Here is a 19,743-nt window from a genome sequence, read left to right as displayed (position 1 = left end):
GTAATCATGAATTTGTGGCAAATTCTCTTCTGCTGGGATTCAAAAAAGGGCAAGGCTCTTAGTTACATGGGCCAACAAGCTCCCAGAGGAGGGACCATGTCACCGCTGCTGAGCAGCTCTCCATCCACATTTGGGACTGGTGAGGCTGCACCTCAAGGACAGTGTTCAGTTTTGGGCCCCTCACTTACAAGAAAGACATTGAAGTGCTGGAGCAAATCCGAGGAGCAGCAATGAAGCTGGACAAGGGACTAGAGCAGAAGTCATATGAGGAGCGGCTGAGGGAGTTTAGCCTGAAGAAAAGGAGGCTCAGGAGGGACCTTACCGCTTTCTACCTGAAAGGAGGCTGTAGCCAAGTGGGGGTCAGTCTATTCTCCCAAGTAATAAGTGACAGGACAAGAGAAAACGGCCTGAAGTTGTGCCAGGGGAATTGAATATTGGATTGAATATTAGAAAAAAATTCTTCACTGAAGGGGTGGCCAAGCACTGAAGAAGGCTGCCCTGAGAAGTGGTGGAGTCACCATCCCCAGAGCTATTTAAAAGACGTATAGGTATGGCACCTGGGGACATGGTTTAGCAGTGGACTGGGCAATGCAGGGTTAACAGTTGGATTTGATGACCTTAAAGGTCTTTTCCAACCTAAACAACTTTATGATTCTATGAAGGTACACCGTGGCAAGCAGTCTCACTATAGGCAAGCAATCTGCGATTCTGCTACGCACCAGTCACAAGAACTAAAGCCAGATATCAAGGGGAACAAAGATCAGTAAGAAGGGGAAATGGAGTTTGGGGTCAAGCAGGGCTAAGGGACATGTCTGTGAGAGCTGGGATGGCCACACTAAGCTCGCTAGCCTGTTAGACAGCTGTAAATTAAGATGAGAGACTTCTCATTCTACTAACCTGCCTGCACTGGACTCGCACTGGCTCACTCTGACCCGTGATGGCCAGCTGGGCAACCTTCTGCAGCACATCATCAATTTCAGGGACAATCAGCTTCCTGGATAAAATAGCCTGAAAATGTGAAAGCACAGCTGGAGTTATGTCATTTTGCTTACACGGTATGAGATGCAGTGCTGTAACCTGGGACTACACTGGTCTCAGGTGGTACCTTAACACCGACTTTTTCACATTTTCACACACAGCCAGAGCAACTTAAAAACAACACACACACACAAAAAAAAAACAACAAAAGAAGAAAAGGTGGCTTACACATCCCTTACACATCCGTATCTGCTTCTTTTGGATAACACCTGGTCTAACAACTAGAGATGTTGATTCTTTAGCAAAAACATACTCAAGTCCAAATACATCCTCATATGCATGTGCATAAAACAGCCTCCCAAACAATTTTCAACAGTGACTACAAGTCAAACAGTAAAACTTTGCTGATTCTTCCCCTCTTAGAGAGCCCAAACAGCATGCTGTAGCATGCTCCTGATGTGAGATCGTACAGCCTTTCACCAGGAAGCAGAATCACTGCCATTCCAGAGGCTCACAGAACCCAGTGCCTGCTGCACAGAAATACCTTGAGAAGGCCAAAGGCAGTGGCTTGGCGTGATGAATCATAAATGTCTTCTTCAGCAAAGCCAAGCAACACTTGGAGTTGTTTGCTTGTTATCTGACTCTTTGCGTTCTTCACAAGCATTGTTACACACTACAAAATCAAATTGCACATTGTCAATACATATGCAGTGCCATAAAACAAGAGTCCACACCAAAGTCGGACTTTATTCATAGCACTTCAGCTTAAAAAGATGAACTGCTGCTCTGGAACATGTAGTTAACACTGTTCTCATCACTTTTTGCTTTCAGATGGCAATTTTGAGACAAAAACTAAACACAAGTGAATATACAAATTCAGACTAATCTTTGAGATGAGTGAGGAATCTCAGAGGCACAAACCACTATGTGAGAACACAACTAAGAAGAGGGAAAAATTCTTATCACATTGGCATTCAACACTGAATTACTCTAGCTTTCCCTTATGGTTATGAAGCTGTAATTAATTCAGCAAAACATTTAGAAGACATCTAAAGGGAGATACTGTATAATATAAGTGTAATAGTTTTTAGTAGTATTAATTGCCCCTTCCCACATCTCACTTCAGCTGCCAGGGCTTACTCCAATGAATCATGTTAAAAGCAAGCTATTCAAATTCAAAGTTGATGCCTCTAAAAGGACAGGGTGGAACAAGATACTATTACAACAAAGAAAGAAGGCAAACATGCTTCTATAAAAAACATTTCTTCAGATACAAGCTGTGCGTTTTTGAGCGGTAACTTTAAGTTTGTACTTGGGAAAGAATCATCAAGGCCACATATTCCTCACTAGCTTGTGATCTCCAGACTGCCTCTCCAGGGACAGCTGCAGGAGGGATCTGTAGCTGGAAGAGTCTCATTCTAGAAAATTAATCCTAAAACAGAAAGGAGCAGAGCTGGGTCCAACTTACTTTGAAACAGCTCACAACCAGGTGGAAATTCTGGCCTTTGGCTATTCCTGTTTTGGCAAACTCTTTCAGCAAGAGGAAAAGCTGCTTGATCAGTGACTCCATATTCGTACTGATAGAAGGCAAAGGGAACTTTAAAATCCATACCAAGGACTGCAGAGCACCAGTTATCACCTGGAATAAAGAGCCAAAGGACAGCATGTGGGTACAATGAGAGAACACTTTTCTCACTCTTTTACAGACATGGTCAGGCTATCTGTAACTGTAGTAAAAGGCAATCAGCTAACAAACCCAACCTCTTTCAAACAACTCACAGGTAATACAAAGGGTATCTCCAAGTTGCTCTAAAAGCACTGTTTGCCACTCCAATATTCTCTTTGATTTTACTAGGTAAAGACATTAACGCAGCACTCTTTCAGTAAATGGCAAGAACTCTTTCTGAAGCAGAGATGCCTTCAAGACACAAAAAGCCCCACTCCAGGTGGGGATATGAGGTGTGCCTTCCCATTCCTGGGAAATTCAAATTCGAAAAGATTCCCTAGGCTCACTCAAACCAAAAGCTGCCCCAAAAAATGGCTGCCTAAGGTGCTGAGAATAAAGACATTGGAGTTGGATCAAAAAAAATCACAGTTGTGACAACACTGCTCCCAGCAGCCACAGGACTTCATGAACATCCTCACAGATAGTCTGTAAATCCCTTGTATGAACATACTCTAGGAGAACTTGCCCATACTTGAACCTGCAACACAGAGCAGAGCATTCAGTCCTCCATCAGCCACAAACCTTCCTCCTCACTGGGATTACGTGTCCTCAAACAACTTACTCTGCACACCTATTAAATCAGGTTTGAAAACCAGACATCTTTCTCTTCTCCTGCCCATCAACTGCAAGATGACATTTGTGGGCAGGACTCTTCCTAACAGAGCAGACAGAATAGACAGACTTCAGCTCAGAACTATACCTTGACATCCATAGATTTCAGGCAGTCTATAAGCAGCTGAACGAAAGGGTCTAACATTTCCAAAGCATGTTCCTCAGAAGAATTTACTTTGGACCTCTTCAGGCTCATGTGCAGCAGCTGTCAGAAAAAAATCAGGACATTCATCTCAAAGTTGGGCTAGAACTCTAAGAAGTCAAGTAAAGTCCCACCATTGTTTCAGGTTACAGGAGAATTTATGCCGCATCCCATCCAAATATCTGCAACAGGCTGAGCACTTTTTAAAGCTCTCTAAGAGGCACCATTGGACTTATGACATGTAAAATAAAGCTAATGGCTGCGCTGTTAACACGACGTATCCAGAATACTTTCCTTTGAACGCAAAGCTTTGTACCTGAGGAGATCCTTACCCGAAGTCCTGAATCAACCAAGATATATGTGTTGGTCCTGCTGCTGACCGGTGCTTTCTGCCCTCCTCTCATGGGAGTGGGTTGGAGCAGCAGGCAGCTCTCTGGTTGAAGCCGAGGATCTGGAGGAGGGGTAACTTTTTTCCTGAAAAGTAGTGTATGGCAAAGGAGAATATTCAGATATCAACCCTCTTCACAGCAATCTTGCTGTTGGGAGTGAAGAGAGCTGGACTGTGCTCAGCTGCTTCCCACACAGCAAGCAGAAGCAGGTCACAGACAGACCATAACGAAATAAAACAAACTTGAAAGCAGCATGACAGATGGGGCTCTCAGACTTGAGAACACCACCAGCATTACAAAGATAACAAACGCACAATCATTTGCACAACATCCTCACTTTTTTCTTCTCAGTGGACAGATCAACTTTGGAAGTTCCTTCAAGCAAATACACTTTTTGCCATTGCCAACTGCACTTCATTACTGATATTTATTTCAATTACTGATGGCTTACAAACACTGCTTCAAGAAGTCTGCTAACAGCTGTCAGATCCTAGAGAAAGCTGGCCTATGTAACGTAGGAAATGCAGGACACCCAGACCCAGCTCTGAGCAGTGACACCACCAGATGGAGAGAAAATCTGACGGTTCTCCCAGTCTTCTGCACCAGCAGCAAAGCGAAAAAGTCAAAGCTCGCATTTGTTCTTGTTCCTGGCCCCAGGGAAATGCTTGAAGGTTGCTCCTAAACACTGTCCCTCGTCCCTTCACTCAAACACTCAAATGCACATACCAGCTAACCAGACAGTGAAAAAGCCTTGCTGAAGGTCCTGAGCACTTGCAAGAGTAGACTCCTTTGAGTTCAGCAAATGCTAACTCCCATTTATAAGCTTTTTCCTTGCCCTCTGACTGCCCAAATAATTCACTTGCATTGAAAACAAAGGCAAATGAAAGCAAAGAAACTCTCATGCATTTGATCAGTTGGATTTGAGAGCTGCCATTTCTGCAAGCAAACCTCCCAACCAATAACAGACCATCTGAATAACATCCAGAAACTCACTTAGCCTTCTCAGTGAGCAGAGGCAAATTTTCACTGATAAGTCCATGGCTGAGGAGGAGGAGGGATTCTGCATTCATGTCTGAATTGAAGATCAGTCCTGCCATGATGTGGCGCAGTGCCTCATGCACCTTCCGGACTATCTTCAAGCTTGTAGTGCTCTCCAGAATCTGCAAAGGCACAACCACGAGAGTTCAAGAGGGAAGCATGATGGCAATGATCTGTTTACCTGTATTCAGAAATCACGAGAAAAACTAGATCAATTTCTCTCTTATCACATGCTGTCATAGTCCCCAGCTCCTTATGTGAACAGCATTCCGTTGCCTCAGCTCTGTGCCAGCATCCCTCCCTTCCTCTCCAGCCTCTCGTCAGCCTCCAGCCAGTTCACCTATTGCCACCAGGACACTTAAGAGCTAATGAGCAAACCAGGGCTTTATTTCTGCATGAGCTTGCACTATACTAAAAACTGCATCTTTGAAAAGGCAATTATGGCACATGGACAGACCCTGAATACATTTTGTTGACATTTCCTTCATGCACAAGAGATTAAACCACAAAGAAGCCTTGCAGGACTTTGGAGTTCCAGAGGAAATAAAACTAAGCAGAGGGAGAGGGCATGGAGAACTCCAAGCGAGATGCTTTCTCTCTAGCAGCGGTTCCCAGAATGCCAGTTGCTGCCCTGGACTTCAATAGTAAAGTCTTATTTTGTGAGCTGGTTGCACACTGCTTTCCAAAAGGAAAATGGGATACCATAGCACGATTTTATTGGTGATCTCACAGTAGCCACCCAGAGGCTCCAGAATCACCTTACAGCATCGAGAGTGCTCAAAGTTAAGACATGCTCCAGCTGACTTTTCTTACCTCTTTCAGTGGCAGAATAAGTTTCGTCACTTGACCCCTTCCAATGAACTTTCCAAGAATTTCATAGGAATCATAACTCTTGTTTTTGCGTGCTTCCATAACCTTGGAGACAATTCCCTTCACTTCCTTCTCTTCAGCTACATTCCCGAACAACTCTTGGTTGAAAATCTTTGGAAAACAGGCAAGAGAAGTGAATGATAGAAGAAAAGCAGGTTCCTCCAGTAGCAACAGAACAACACTATTTTTCCCCATTCACCAAAAAACCCCAATTCTTCAGGTTTATGACAAATCATGTCTACCTTTCCTTTGTCAACACAGAACACCCTATTTGAGCACACCAGATAAAAACTGTTCTCACACCCCTCTGTGGTGTTGTGATACAAGAAGCGGGACCACACTTAGATCAAGACATCCAAATATACCCCATCTGGGTGGCCCGCTAAGCTCCTCGGCTCTGTGGACTGCACTGATTAGATGTCCACTGACTTGCTCAGCCATCTGGAGTATGGGAAAACAGGTATTTTAATCTTGAACCCATTCCCTCTCAGGATGCAGGGCTCAGGATACGGCCTGAGATATCTGAGGTACAGCCCAGAGACACTTTACTTCTCTACAAGATGTCTCAGTAGAAAAGTTTCCTTCCTTTGCATTACAGACACAACAGCCCTGTTTGTCACCAAGTCCAAGACAATCTACAGGAAACCCTTCCCTCTCAGAATCTGTCCCAAGCACTTCATGATGCTCTTTCCTTCAGTCTTGAATAGCTTTTACCTCAATCAGTATATCTAAGCAGGGGTCCAAATCACCAGCACTGAGCCTGGTAGTAAGGCCCTTCAGTAACAGGTTCACAGTGAAAGTCAGCACATGGAGCTAGAGAAAAAGAGAACAGATAATGTTTCCACAGTTCTGCATTGTCTCTTTTATAATACTGGATGGGGAGACTCCCATAGCAGAGACACCACAAATCACACGCTGCACTGGGAGGATGAGAATCTATGTAGCAGCAGCAGCAGGAAGAGGACCCCTGTCCCTCCACGTACTGGCAAGAGGGCTAGAACGTCCTCTTTCCCCAGTGCTCTTACTGATATAATTTAGGGTGTTCTAATTCACACTTTCACTGTTAGAGCAGCTAGAAGCTCATGGTATTCCACTGTGGTAATTCACATGAAAAATTCTTAACCCACATCACCATGGAAAGAGGATAGACAAATTAATAGTCAGAGCTTTGGCTTTAGCTCTGAATGTAGAAAGTACGACTTCAGTTAGCATCACCACATACTGTGTGCAGTCTCTGTGGCAACTCACCACAGATACTGCTTAGCCCTAATGATCTTACTGGAAAGATTTCCTCTAATCTTATTGGAACCAGAAATTCATCCTTCCCTTCCATACCTCAACTCCTCACAGGGAAAATGGCTTAGACTCTGAGTTCTTTGAGACTACAGATCGTCATTTGACACTTGGCATAATAAAGACTAATGCAGGCACTAGCAACAGTATTTAGTTGCATTATACCAAGCTATTTTACCAGTGTAAAACCATTTCAGCAGGAACTTCCCTTTGGATTCTCCTCCTACCATTTTAAAAAAGTCTACAGAGAGCAGTAGCAGAAGAATTTCAGCATTACCTGGTACCCATGGACAAGAGCAGACTGCATCTCTTTTAAGATGTACAGAAGGTACTGCACTCCCAACACTTCCATGATTTTAGTGAGGGTGTTACGGGCAACGTCCCGTATTTCCTGAAATCTGTTCCTCAGAAACGTGCAGACTTTCAGCAGGATGCTGGAAACAGAGACAGACAGCTTAGTTCAGCTCCAAACAGAGCAGAACTAATTACACTGCTGGCTAAGGAGGCTGCTCTTCAGGCCTGTTTCACAGCCACAGCTATACTCAAAGCAAGCATCACTGAGAGGCTTTACAGGCATACACACACCTACTGTCCTCCAGGTTGTTTTACTGACTGTCCTTTCTGTACATATTCTTTCCCTAGCATCACCACCCCTGCCTCTGCACCTTGATTCACAGCTCTGCTCTTACGTAAGGCTTTACCAAATTCCTTTCACACTTAGCTTTACAGAAGTCAAATGCTGACTTCCGAGGTGAATGTCACTAGGAAAAGGAGTTTCCAAAAGAAGTATTTAGGATGCCCCCCTTGGATTTAGCTTTTTATGTAATCACATCTTGAGAAAGGTGCCTGCATTCATTCCCAGCACAATGAACAGCATTTAAGGAGAACCAGTGCGATTTACCTTGGTAGATTGGCTTCCATCACTTCTTTGGGAAGACACTGCATCATCCTGACCATTGCAAAAGCTAATGGGACACGAACTACCTCATCATCATTCACAACGTTGGATTTCACAAGCTTGTGTTCCTCATCTCTTTTAACCTTTTTAAGAGAACAAGACACAATGTACTTTTTAATATATGTTAACAAATCCTGCTTTTTCTCAACAAACCCTAGAAGAGGCCAATAAGGCAAGCTGCTATCCTCTACTGACTACAGGAAAAGCCCAGACAGCTAAAGGACAGGTGGGATAAATCCCTGTGTTTTCAATACAGAAACTAGGCTGGGTGCTAGCAAGTGGCTGAGAACACCTCAATAGCTGGCACAAAGTGAATCATTTCACTTATATGGTTCGAAGCAGCTCTCAGCAGGGACATAAAGACACCACACCCACACAGACCACAGGGTCTGTCAGTACTCTCCGTGACACAACAAAGGGCATGAAGCTTTTTCTGAATTTTCAGATGGTCTCTCTCCAGTTGTGTCTATTTTTTTTCTCATGTGTTCCATTTTCACTGGCTCTGAAGTACTACCCCAACCTTAACAGGAGAAGCACAGGCCTGCAAAACACCTTTCCAATATCAGCTCCTCACCTTTGCAACAATACACCTGTGCAATTTAGGCAAGATGTTGACTGTAACTGTATCTTGAATGTGTTTGATCAGGCACTCCAGCTCCTCTTTATTTCGGGGTAAGAAAGAAACAGGTTTGGTCCCTTGTTCAGCATTTTCAGATGTCTCAGCTGCTTGCTCAGGTTCTGCTGGCTTCTCAGAGAGATTCTTTTCATTCTTTTCTTCAACTGCTTCCTCTTCCCCTTCACTCTGCTCCAGTTCCATGGCTTCTTCGGCCTCCACCACCGGTTCAAGGTCCATGGCAGCAGGTTCTGTCAAGTAATTGCCAAAGCACAGGTCAATACAGGAGATCACAAAACTTGAGCCCTTAACCAAGACTCATGTGACGGTTTGGTTGTAGACAAAGCTCCTACTTTTCATCAGCAACAGCAAACCACCAATAAGCATGGGTAAAAAAGCTTTGGCATGCTGGTTTCTGATAATCACCACTCAGAGCCAGGTTTAAAGCAAAGACTAGGTTACTCTGTGCCTGAACTCCACAGTCAGCTTAGCAAAGGTCAGTGTGCTTGAACCTTAGAGAACTGCCATTTGCTTACATTTGAGAATTTCATAAGGCAAGAGGTACTGACAAGCACAGGTGTGAGATATCCTCCTCTTTTCCCCAAAGGGAAAGACAGGTAACCACAATGGTGAAGAAGACAAAGACAAGACTTCTTCCCATGAAATGGAGAGGGCAGCAATGTGAGGAGTCGCAGCACCCGTCTCAGGCTTCAGATAACCATGAGAGAAGCCAACATCAAGGACAAAAAAAATTAGATGTGTCTGCAGCCACATGGGTGGGTGAAGCCTTGAGAACCACACAGGATTGCATAAACCCAGCCTGAGCTGGTTTGGCTTACAGATGCTTGGGATGGAGAGGTAATGTAGAGATGGTTCCCGCCACCTCTCCTTACTTTGTCAACACACAGGAGGAATTGCTACATTGCTCCTCAGGAAAAAAGTCAGAACTACCTTCTAATATGTGTGTTTTAAAAAGCTGGGAGTAGCTGACCTCAAGAGTAAAACACAAAACTTTGATTAGCTGTACTTTGAGCAGTTAGACGTAGTGTTTCTACAAGCAAGCACAGAAAGCTCACCTCGGTTGTCAATGGTCAAAAGCTGCTTTTCAAGTGTTTTATGGTCAAAGTGAAAGGCTTCCAGCACTGTCTCTAACAAGCTGCAGGAGGAAACATGAAGAAAGATCAGCCCTCTGAACAAAAAGACAAAGTCAACAGAAGAATCTTATAAGCATTTTTTGGAAAACTTCAGATTTAGTGACACTGCACCGTAAGGAGGTTTATCCTGAAAAAAACAACCCAGAAAATAAAAACTGGTTACTTTTCAACTAGATGCATTCTGTGACTTAGATCACTGTGAAATGTCATGGAGAGTGGTACTGGAGCAACAGTGTCCCAGGAGCAGGGACAGCCTGACAGAAGCAGAAGTTGCTGATGCTGGCATGGACTCAAAGAGACGTAATGACTTGTGCGTGAGAAAGTAATGACTTGTTAAAACTTTGTAGCTGCAGGCTGCAATGCTATGCCTACTTTCACTTGCATAAGTCCACCTCAAACTCAGCAATCTCTCATCGAAGGGAAGAGGCTAAAATCCACGTGCTGCTCCTCAAAATGCTGAATTTTGCCTTAGCATTGTTTGGAGAAACCCAGAGCAGCATCGCTCACAGTACCTACCTGACTCCCAGCTTCGGACTGATCTGTCCTGTTTGCAGGACGTGGATGAAATGCTTTAAGTGGTACAAATACGCTGACCACGAAAGATGTCGGCAGACAGCTCCAACAACTTCAACTGAGGCTGTGACCATATTTTCATGCTGCTCAAAAGAGAGAAATTCAGTTGCTGTAAGCATTCACAGTGATCGTGTGTCTAAAGCATCCTTTACCCAAAGCAACAAGAGCCAGAAGTAATGTCTGTCTAGTGGGGATGCCTGGGATTCAGCATTTTTAAATCTCCTCCAGAGCAACAATTAAAAAAAAAAAAAAATCACAGTTCACCAAGTAGATCTCTAGACTCACTTCCTCCAAATATTTCTGCAAACATTAAATTTTCCTCATGTAATTAAATCTACGGGCTCGCTTGCATCAAGATCTAACAACTAGTCGAGACATCCAACCACAGACACACAGCACATTGGTGGGCTATGCTGATCTACTATAAATATACATCAATAACTCATTTAAGATGTGAAATGAAATGTGTTTGTTTCTTCACAAAGGTTTCAAACAACACATTTTACTGCCCTTTGGTCAAAGAGCGACTCAGTCACTCTACTGATGGGCACAGTCTGTATGGCTGCAGGTGCTGAGTGTTATGCCTAAGCTCTAACTGTTTCAGTTTAAGAAGAATATTTCTGACAGCAAGCAAATGAGACATTTACTTGGTTTGATATAAGCAGCTCCTGATAGTGTGCAGAGAACTACAGAAGTGTGAAACCCTGCTTTTCAAAGTCACAAATAGAAAGTCTATCCACACTGACATTACAAGTAATTTCACTACAGATATCTTCAATAAAATGTGTGGAAAGTGACTAACAAAATGTCACCCTTCAAATTTTATTTCAGATGTTTTAAAACAATTCTTGCAGTTTCCCTCCAACTCCAGAGAAAACAGTATTTATTCCCACCTCAATTACTAGACATTGAAAAGGAAGACTGAAGTTTGGAGGCAGAGAGGAAAAAATCAGAGCCTGATAACAAAAAATTAAGACAAAATAACCCCAAGTAAAAAACTAAAACAAAACAAAAAATACTAACCCGCAAACAGGTAAAGAGATCAACCTTCAAGAAAGAGGACGTTTAGCATATATAGGAGTGGGTCCAGACAGCATCTGAACCTTCCAAACCCTCTTTCTGCCACCAGAAGCAGCCCAGTGCTTTTGTCTGTAAGGGGGACCCTCGCTCCACAAACATATCAGCCTTCTAAAGTAGTTATTCTTTTAGGGTGAATGGTATATACAAAAGGTGAAGACATCCACATGGATGCATTCAATTAAAAGAGCCTACCTTAAGCATTTTTTCACTAAAAATGGCAGTTGTAGCATAAGGCATGACGTAGTTCTGCAGGGATTTAGAAGACAGCACAAGCTTTTCTTCAGTGAGTTGCTTTGCCAGTTTCCTCAGAGCTCGTGCCCTCCTGTGGATCTGAGTCAAACATGAGAGACAGTGAATGAGGTGGTGCTTGAGTCACAGCTACCATGAGAGAGCATGTACATCCAGCAGTTCTGAAAATGGCTCAGTTTTAAGTAATGGCATAAACCTGTTATGGTTGTTTCCAAGGACAGGCCATGCCCCTTTCCTTCAGTCTCAGGGCTTTCACTAGCCTTTTGCCTCAGTAGATATTCCAACTCAATGGAACATTTCCCTGTGAATTCACAATCACAACACTGTGCTATCTTCAGGTATCAGACAAGGGAGGTAACTGATATAAAATGCAAAGACCAGAGAAAATTACAAGGAAAAAACTTAAGACTCTGCATATAACACAGATGCAGCAAAGACTCTCAGATTACATCTCTGAAAGCAGAAGAAACATTGTATTTTTGTACTACAAGAAAAATCAGGAGACCGGGCTTTGTGCAACATTTATATTACAAAGCTCTGTGAATGCAAAGGAGCTGCAGAGCCTCCAGAGAGTAGCAGGGAACAGGCTAGAAAAAAACAAAAAGACCCATTCCCTGCCTGTGTCAGAGAGATCTTCAGGAGAATATTGCCAATTCTGTTGACTGTGGGCTATCATAAAACCAATATATTTCTAGACAGAAACATGACCTTGATTGACTCGTGACAATGCCCACATCTCCCTTTTTTTTCCCTAACTGTATCTAATGATAAAGGTTCAATTTCTCTGTAGACAACATGTATAGATTCTTTGCAAAACATGCCCCCACAGTAAGGTGCTTTTGCTTGGCAGGGGGAGAGAGGCACTAAGGAATGTCTATTGCCTTTTACCTGCATGTGTTTCATGTTCTCAAAGAAGTCCATGTCGGGATCATGGCGGTTGGTCAACTGCACCAAATCCCGGAATTCGGGATTTGCTGGGAATGTCTGAATGAGGCAGGAAAGCAATGATGTGTAGTCCTGTTGGATGCTCTGCAAACAGTAACCAGTGAATGTTAAGTACCCGTTGGAGAGGCTGCTACACACTCCTCAGAACAGCAATGTTGTGATTCACAAGTGTTTCAGGCCAACATGTCCTATTTTTTGGTAACAGCAAATATACCTGTATTATGTATTGCAGATAAATAAAGTCTCACCTCCAAAGAATAAGCCACAACTAAGAAAAGATGAACAATGGCAAAAAAACACAAGACAGCTAAGTTATTTTTTAGATTTTTATAAGGTTTTAAATGAAGGATAAGTTTATAGTGAGTTTCTGCACTTTTTATCCCAGCAGGGGACTTTGAGAACTCACACAAAAAAATGTCTCATTACCCTAGTGTTCCTGAAGACAGCTGGAGATGTGTGATCAAAAACCACTGCCTTACCTCAGTCTTACTCTTCAGACCCCTTCTCACAGACTCCAGGAGAGTGTGCTGGATTAGCTCCTTGTACTCATCTTCTGTGTGGTCAATTTCTGCCAGTCGGTGGATGAAAGCGGTCAAGCAAAGGCTTGCGTTGTCACTGAGAGCCATATCCCCTAGCTGAGTGCATGAAGAAATTGTACCACATGAGTCTGGGTATGACACTTTTTTCTCCCCAAAAGCTTGGACTGAACAGTACCACTGGACACAACATAACAAGGCCTGTAGAGACCCAGAAACTCCTGAGAGCTTTCCTATAGGAAGTTCTAGTCCCAAATTCATGCTCATCCTTCCCATCAGAAAAAATCTTTTTAGGTTTATCAGCAGGTTCACACATCCAGAACATTATGCAACAAATAGAAAATCAGCTTTTCAAGACTGTAATATATATGCCTTTTATACAGTACAAAATGAGCAAAGTTCCAGGGCTCACTGACAGAAAGACGTGCTGCATTGTATTTGAACTTCTGGACACAGAGATGAAAAGGGAAACAGACAAAACTTAAAAACAGGTGTTTGTCAGAAGACCTAAATGTGCTTTCTTAATGTTTCATGGTGCCAAAAAACAGCAAGGGAAGTAATTTTAAAGTTAGATTCATCATGGACACATGGTGCACAAAGCAAGAGAAGCAATATTCTGTCAACCTGGATGGTGTAGAAGCAGTTGTGCATAACAGGGATGAGGAAGTCAATATCCACTGTTTGCATTTCCTTGATGTGGGCTGTGATGGACTGAAACGCCGACAGACGCACATCGAAGTCGATATCATCAAGATGTCGTTGATCAAAGGCATTTAGCTAAGAGAGAGCAACAAGTTGTTACGGCAAAATTACAGAAACATGATCATACAATGTTGGGGGGGAAAGTGAGCAAAGAAACTGTGCATACCTTAACAACATCAGTAATGTACTTCAATTTACTGTCCAAATCAGATAAAGTCTAAAAAGAAACATAAAAAAAATTAATAGTTGTTAAACAACTGTTACAGCTGTTAAAAATTTGGATAACTCAAGACTTTACCACTTGGGACAAAACATAAATAAAGCAATGGCATTAATCTTTTTCCTGTTAGAACCTTCCCAAGAGCCTTTCTCCTGTGAGTTGGAGGATATGTGTGTTTAAAGTTCCTAAGTTTCTAAATATCTACACTGAATGTCTTCTGGGTTTTCCTGCTAAGTTATGTAAGTTACTTCAAAGAAATACAAAACAGCCTACTATAAATCTGTGAGAGAAGAATACAAATAAAAATCGTTCTTCAGGATACTGAAATCCATTCTTATTTCATCAACATACAGGATTTGTTATGGATTAAGTGCTTTATTTGGCTTCTCTTACACTAAAGAGCCCTGGTGAGGTTCACATCAACCAGGCTGTAAAGCCGAAACTTTTACATAGGTTTGTGCAGCTCATTAATTTCTACCATATACAGTTCTGTTACTTTCACTTAACAGATGAAGTAGATTAAAAAGGTTTTTAAAGTTATGTACAACAAAGATAAATACTGCTACTTACTTTGGTTTTGATCTCTTACAAGTGAAAAAAAAACAACACAGAAAGACACGTAAAAATGCAATACCTGAAATACCAAGCATAACTTATTTCGAGACAGTTTGTTCTGGATGACAGAAAAAAGCTTTGCAAGTGGTTTGAGAAAGCTTGTAGGGTTTGCGCAATGTCTCAGCAAGTTCTGCACTGTCTCCAGAATGTCAATCTCTGTACCCTGAAAGAGACAGATAACCCTCAATAAAAACTGAAACCTCAGGAGATTATTTCATTGGGAAATATTTCAAGGCACAGAGTGAACATTGCTGTACTTTATTCAGATCACAGATACTAAATGAGAACAAAGAATCAGAAGGACACAATGCAGGCATTAACCTTTCAATTAGACACAAGCACAGTGCTAGAGAAGACTGTCATCACAATAAAGACTGCTTTTATGTGCCTTTCCTCAAATTGATCAGGAGAACTAAACAGACCTTTAAAAAGTATTCTTTCTTTAATCTGTGAAATGAACATTAACAACACTGTATACTTGTATGATATCCCTAAACAGAAATCATATACGGTGCCCTAATGATTTACAGATTTAAAAACCAAGAACGGTACTGTATAAGGTTTGCTTTTCAGACCAGTGTAGCACTGCCCATTACACAGTAAGTATTGCATACTCAACCACATGTATTCATATTGCTGTCCAGATGCTTTGGATTCGGGATGCATAATGTCCACAGTGAAGAAGAGCAATTATTTCAAACAGTGCAAGTAATTTGGTGGATTGAGTACAGTGGCAAAGCAGGTGGAACAGTCAGTCTGGGCACTGGCACCCCTGTGTGAGTTATAAACATCAACACACAGTGGCACCACGTTCTGAGTAGACCATAAACACACAAAGACTTGACTTCAGGTTAATCATGAGAAATGGGCAGGTGATCAGTAAGACTTTTAACTGTATCTTAAATAAACTATTAAAAGAAAAGTATGTGGTTAATAGAGGGAAGAAGTAACTTTTACCTACCTGCTCCATGTTACTCTGGTAAAGAAAAGGGAGGAGGAGGCTCACAAGCACTGAATTCTGACTCTTTTCTTGTATAAATTTGCTGATCCTGTACAATATGACAAGGTAATTTACTCTTATATATCAATTCAATCACCAGTACAGAGCAAAGAAGAACTCTGTCAGCACTACTGCCATTTCACAGGGCTTTGTCAGCCCATCCAGGCTAACAGAGCGTATGTACCAAATTCACAGTATCAGCCCAAGTATTCAGTTCCACATGACTGCAGGCATTTCTGTACCTTTTCCTATCCCCAAGAGGCATTGGTTTTGAGTACCAGCAACAAAACCAGCTAAAATCAATTTCTGAAAACTTATCGCCTCAGTCATCAGCAACTTGCAAGGTCAATGACAGAACCAGGTACTTCCAACTGTTCCAAATTTAAATCTTTTAAGACATACTGCTTTTTAATTTGGAACCTGTTACAATACGACTCTTTCTTCCTCTCACCTTCTAGCTTTTTAAATGTTCTGAGCTCTAAAGAACCACTTACTTGGAAAGTATACTCAGCTCTTTGCTGACTTGAGCTCTATACTTCTTCTTTTTCACCTTCTCCACATTTAACATTGTTTTGCTGAAGTACTGAAGTATGGCAGGAACGTGAGGCAGAACCAAACGGCAGCCAAGGCTGAGGGACTCTGTAAGGGATACAACAGTTAGCAATGCCCAACTCTGCTGCAAGCAACAGAAGGGAGATGCAATCCTACACAAACAAAGGGGAAATTAAGACAAAGGTTTTATCAGTGGAAGAACAAATAAATGGGAGCTATGAATGTACAGGGCAGCTGGTGGCTGGGAAGATGCACCAGCACTTGCTGTGATCAAGTCTAACGCATCTGAGATGGGACCAAAGAAAGCATGCACAGAGAATAAACACTCTCCTCACAGATGTCAGTAACAGCCCTGGTTAGTGTGGGCTTATCAAAAGGTACCAGGGACAATCCTCAAAGGTAGTAACCATCTCCTAAAATGACTGGAGCATTTATAGGTGTAGTTTTCTTTATTCTACCACTGACCTCCTGCATAAAATCAAAGCTGCCATAACAAGGACACACTCTTGTTTTCACTAGCTTTGGGAAAGATGGCTCCACAGCATCAAATGCAGTGCACTACCATTCCTATCTACTACCTCTCAAAGATGGCAGGTCTTTCCTGCCAGGGAGCACAGACTAAACATCTAAGCGATGATCACGTGCATACAGGAAAGGGGACCTTTATATATAACATGATATTAGAGCCAAGTCAGCAATGCAGTTCTTGAACTTATGTCAGTCAAAGCCTCACACTCAAAACAGGTCAACACCACATTTTCCTTCTTCATAAGGAATTTCTCCATGCTCAGGACCCTGACACTCAAATGTGGACCTCATTAGTCATTAAACAAGCACGACTTCACAGTCCTTGAGCATGACAAGACAAATTTGTACACTGACATTTCCATCTCCACTGGGAGGTCTCTCTCCCAGTATTCTCAGCCAGCTTAGACAACCTCATCATAATCTAATACCTCCATCCAAAGCCCCCAGCAGGATTCTCACAACTCTTAGGCAAGCATACCTTCTGTCACATCTCCAGTGATCATGACAACACAGTCAGTCACGTTCAAACTGGAAACCTGCTCCGTGGGTTCAAAATCTGGGCTGTTGAGAAGGCTATCAGCTATGTCCATCACAAGACTGGATGTGGCTTCAGACAGGTTCTTGGCTGACAGCACAGCAAACACATTTGACAGTATATCACACTCTGGGTGATCTGGTTGTTGCTTGGCCAGCAAGGGGAAATATCTGAGAGAAAGATTATAAGAAAAATAAGTTCAGAATTTCCAGCTTATAATTCTTTTGAGCAAAAAGTCACACAAATAAAATATTTCCTGTCCTCCACTTCAACCAAGGAAAAAGTGCAAAAACACCACAGAACAGTGTCACGAAAAACAGAATGAATGGAGGTTGAGAGGTCATCAAGTCCCTTTTCTTGCTTCAAGGTAGCATCATCTAAAACTAACCCTTTCTTCACAGCCCAAGTCTCCTGTTAGTCTGCTCCTAGCCTAATGATCTGATACCATTTTTTACGGTAGTTTGTATATAAGGTCTTCATGCCTACAAATGAGGTGTTTTAACATCAGATACTTTGGCAAAGAAAAAGCAGTCTGTGGAAGAGGCAAAAATCATTCAAGATAGCTAAGCTGGAATTTTTCACAGTGTCTGCATCGAAAAAAGCTCTTACAGCTTTCAGTAACCAACTTTCAGTCACAGATTGCATGCTGAACTTGCCATACTCCTACATAAAACAGAAAGAAACACAGACTCACAAACACATGAATGAAATTATATCTTGTAAAACTGACTTCCCACCTTGCAAGACTAAGAAGTCATTGGTCAAGACAGACATATCCTAAGAAGTCAGGCCTCCTCCTCCTCACCTGTGAGTCGGGTTTGGGCTACATATGTGCTTAGCTGTTAATACATGGGAAAAGCAGCCTACTAAAAAGTGAGTGCTTGCATAAACTGGAAAGCTTCCCAACTGCCTTGATGGCTACCAGAAGAATAACAGTCTAACAGGAAAAGAAAATATGTTTTTTGACACAATTATTCACAACTTGTTATTGTGCTCCCTTTTCCTTGAATTTTGTGTATTCAGAAGTACTTAGGCTTGTTTGCCAGAAGAACACTTACCTGGGATTCTTACTCCAAGTGTGAATGAGTTTGAGCAGAGAAGTTGGAGAATACTGACTCTCTGAAGCCAATCTGCAGACCTGAAGGAGATAAAAATCAGATACCAATGCTACACAAGTAGGTCAAGCCACTTAAAAACTTCATCTCTAACAAAGACCTCCCATTCTCTAGTACACCTTTCTTATCAAGTAATTTCATCCTCATTTTCTCAACTTCCTCAATATTTGTCAAACCACTCAGATTATCTCACTCCTATTTATACACTATTCCAGCCACCATTTTTGCCCTTCCCTTGAAACTAGCTCTCCATGAAGCCTCACATTTGCCACAGAGACCTGGCAACCTCTCCCAGACATACCTATGAGATCTCAAGCACAACACCCAAAACTCACTCCACGCACATTTCCTATGCCCTGGCTGCAGCACATTCCGTTCCAGCATCTGCTCTGTACCTACATGGCTTTGCTGCTATAAAAGCACTCTCTCTGCTCAGGCAGAGGCTTGAACACTACACTGTACTGCACCCCACGAATGGGATCTTCTAAGACGGTTCTGGGCCCCAAACAACCCCACCTAAGAGGTGCCCAGCCTAAGACATACACAGTAACTGCTGCTCCTTCACATGACTGGACACAGGTTAAAGAGACCCAGCACAGGTCTGGCTCTCTCCTCTCTGCTACTCCAGAACCCAACAGGCTCTACCCAAGTCATACAGCTGCGTTTCCACCCTGACCACTGCTGGACTGTCAGCAGGGCTGTCAACACCTAGATAGAGAAGTCTCCACTGCATTTGGGAGTGGTAGCCAGGATGGCGCATGCAGGGTTTCGACTAGCTCAGTCTGCTCAAGATCTGAGCACCACCACAGAAAAGAAGGTAGTCTGACCATCATAGCCAAGATCTTAGAAAACTTCTCCTATCCTAAATGCTAGTAATATTATTCCCCTGCATAAAACAGAGCTTTCCTGAATGACATACAATGAAGAGTAAAGCATTAATCCAATCCTGTAGGAATGCTGCTGTGCAGGATAACGATACTGAGCCTCTGCAGCAAAATGCTCAAGTCAAAATGATTCTTCTGCCAAAACCAACTCTTCATGGAGTTCACCAGTAGGGACTCCAGAGGGAGCTTCTGGATCATACTACCATCCAAGCTCCAAAACTAGCTGTCTTCCCGACATCTATAAGGACAACAGGCATTCTGACAATTTAATAACAAAGTTACATCTTGTTCAGAGTTACTCAGCACTTGCAAACACAATCTTCCCTGAAAGCACTAAGTGCTTTGCTGACTTAAAGCCTGAACCACGTGCTTGAACTGCTCTGGGACTGCAGTAAATGTTCACTGCTTTGCCCACATGGCACCCTGGCTGTGAGAA

The 19,743-nt window shown here is 42.5% G+C and overlaps 1 protein-coding gene across 1 annotated transcript in view; it reads right to left on the bottom strand.

The window, feature by feature from the left end:
• The window catches only part of UTP20 (UTP20 small subunit processome component), a 63,303-nt gene that overhangs the window by 10,635 nt on the left and 32,925 nt on the right, over positions 1-19,743 (bottom strand). The window contains exons 29-51 of the mRNA XM_027885797.1: positions 18,367-18,446; positions 17,252-17,478; positions 16,188-16,332; positions 15,655-15,742; positions 14,713-14,856; positions 14,025-14,075; positions 13,781-13,933; positions 13,100-13,255; positions 12,564-12,704; positions 11,619-11,756; positions 10,290-10,429; positions 9,696-9,775; positions 8,581-8,870; positions 7,950-8,089; positions 7,326-7,482; positions 6,470-6,568; positions 5,699-5,866; positions 4,841-5,007; positions 3,791-3,932; positions 3,405-3,521; positions 2,447-2,617; positions 1,523-1,651; positions 898-1,008 (exon numbers count right to left, since the gene is read on the bottom strand). Of these exons, the coding sequence (XP_027741598.1) occupies positions 898-1,008; positions 1,523-1,651; positions 2,447-2,617; positions 3,405-3,521; positions 3,791-3,932; positions 4,841-5,007; positions 5,699-5,866; positions 6,470-6,568; positions 7,326-7,482; positions 7,950-8,089; positions 8,581-8,870; positions 9,696-9,775; positions 10,290-10,429; positions 11,619-11,756; positions 12,564-12,704; positions 13,100-13,255; positions 13,781-13,933; positions 14,025-14,075; positions 14,713-14,856; positions 15,655-15,742; positions 16,188-16,332; positions 17,252-17,478; positions 18,367-18,446 (3,234 nt within the window). The remainder of the gene's footprint in view (positions 1-897; positions 1,009-1,522; positions 1,652-2,446; positions 2,618-3,404; positions 3,522-3,790; positions 3,933-4,840; positions 5,008-5,698; positions 5,867-6,469; positions 6,569-7,325; positions 7,483-7,949; positions 8,090-8,580; positions 8,871-9,695; positions 9,776-10,289; positions 10,430-11,618; positions 11,757-12,563; positions 12,705-13,099; positions 13,256-13,780; positions 13,934-14,024; positions 14,076-14,712; positions 14,857-15,654; positions 15,743-16,187; positions 16,333-17,251; positions 17,479-18,366; positions 18,447-19,743) is intronic.

This window comes from Empidonax traillii, unplaced genomic scaffold (assembly GCF_003031625.1).
Source record: "Empidonax traillii isolate 1590-97213 ecotype Southwest subspecies unplaced genomic scaffold, ASM303162v1 scaffold172:size1107868, whole genome shotgun sequence".
Taxonomy (NCBI): domain Eukaryota; kingdom Metazoa; phylum Chordata; class Aves; order Passeriformes; family Tyrannidae; genus Empidonax; species Empidonax traillii.
The sequence above is the reverse complement of the archived record's forward strand: the minus strand, read 5'-3'. Positions and strand labels throughout refer to the sequence as shown.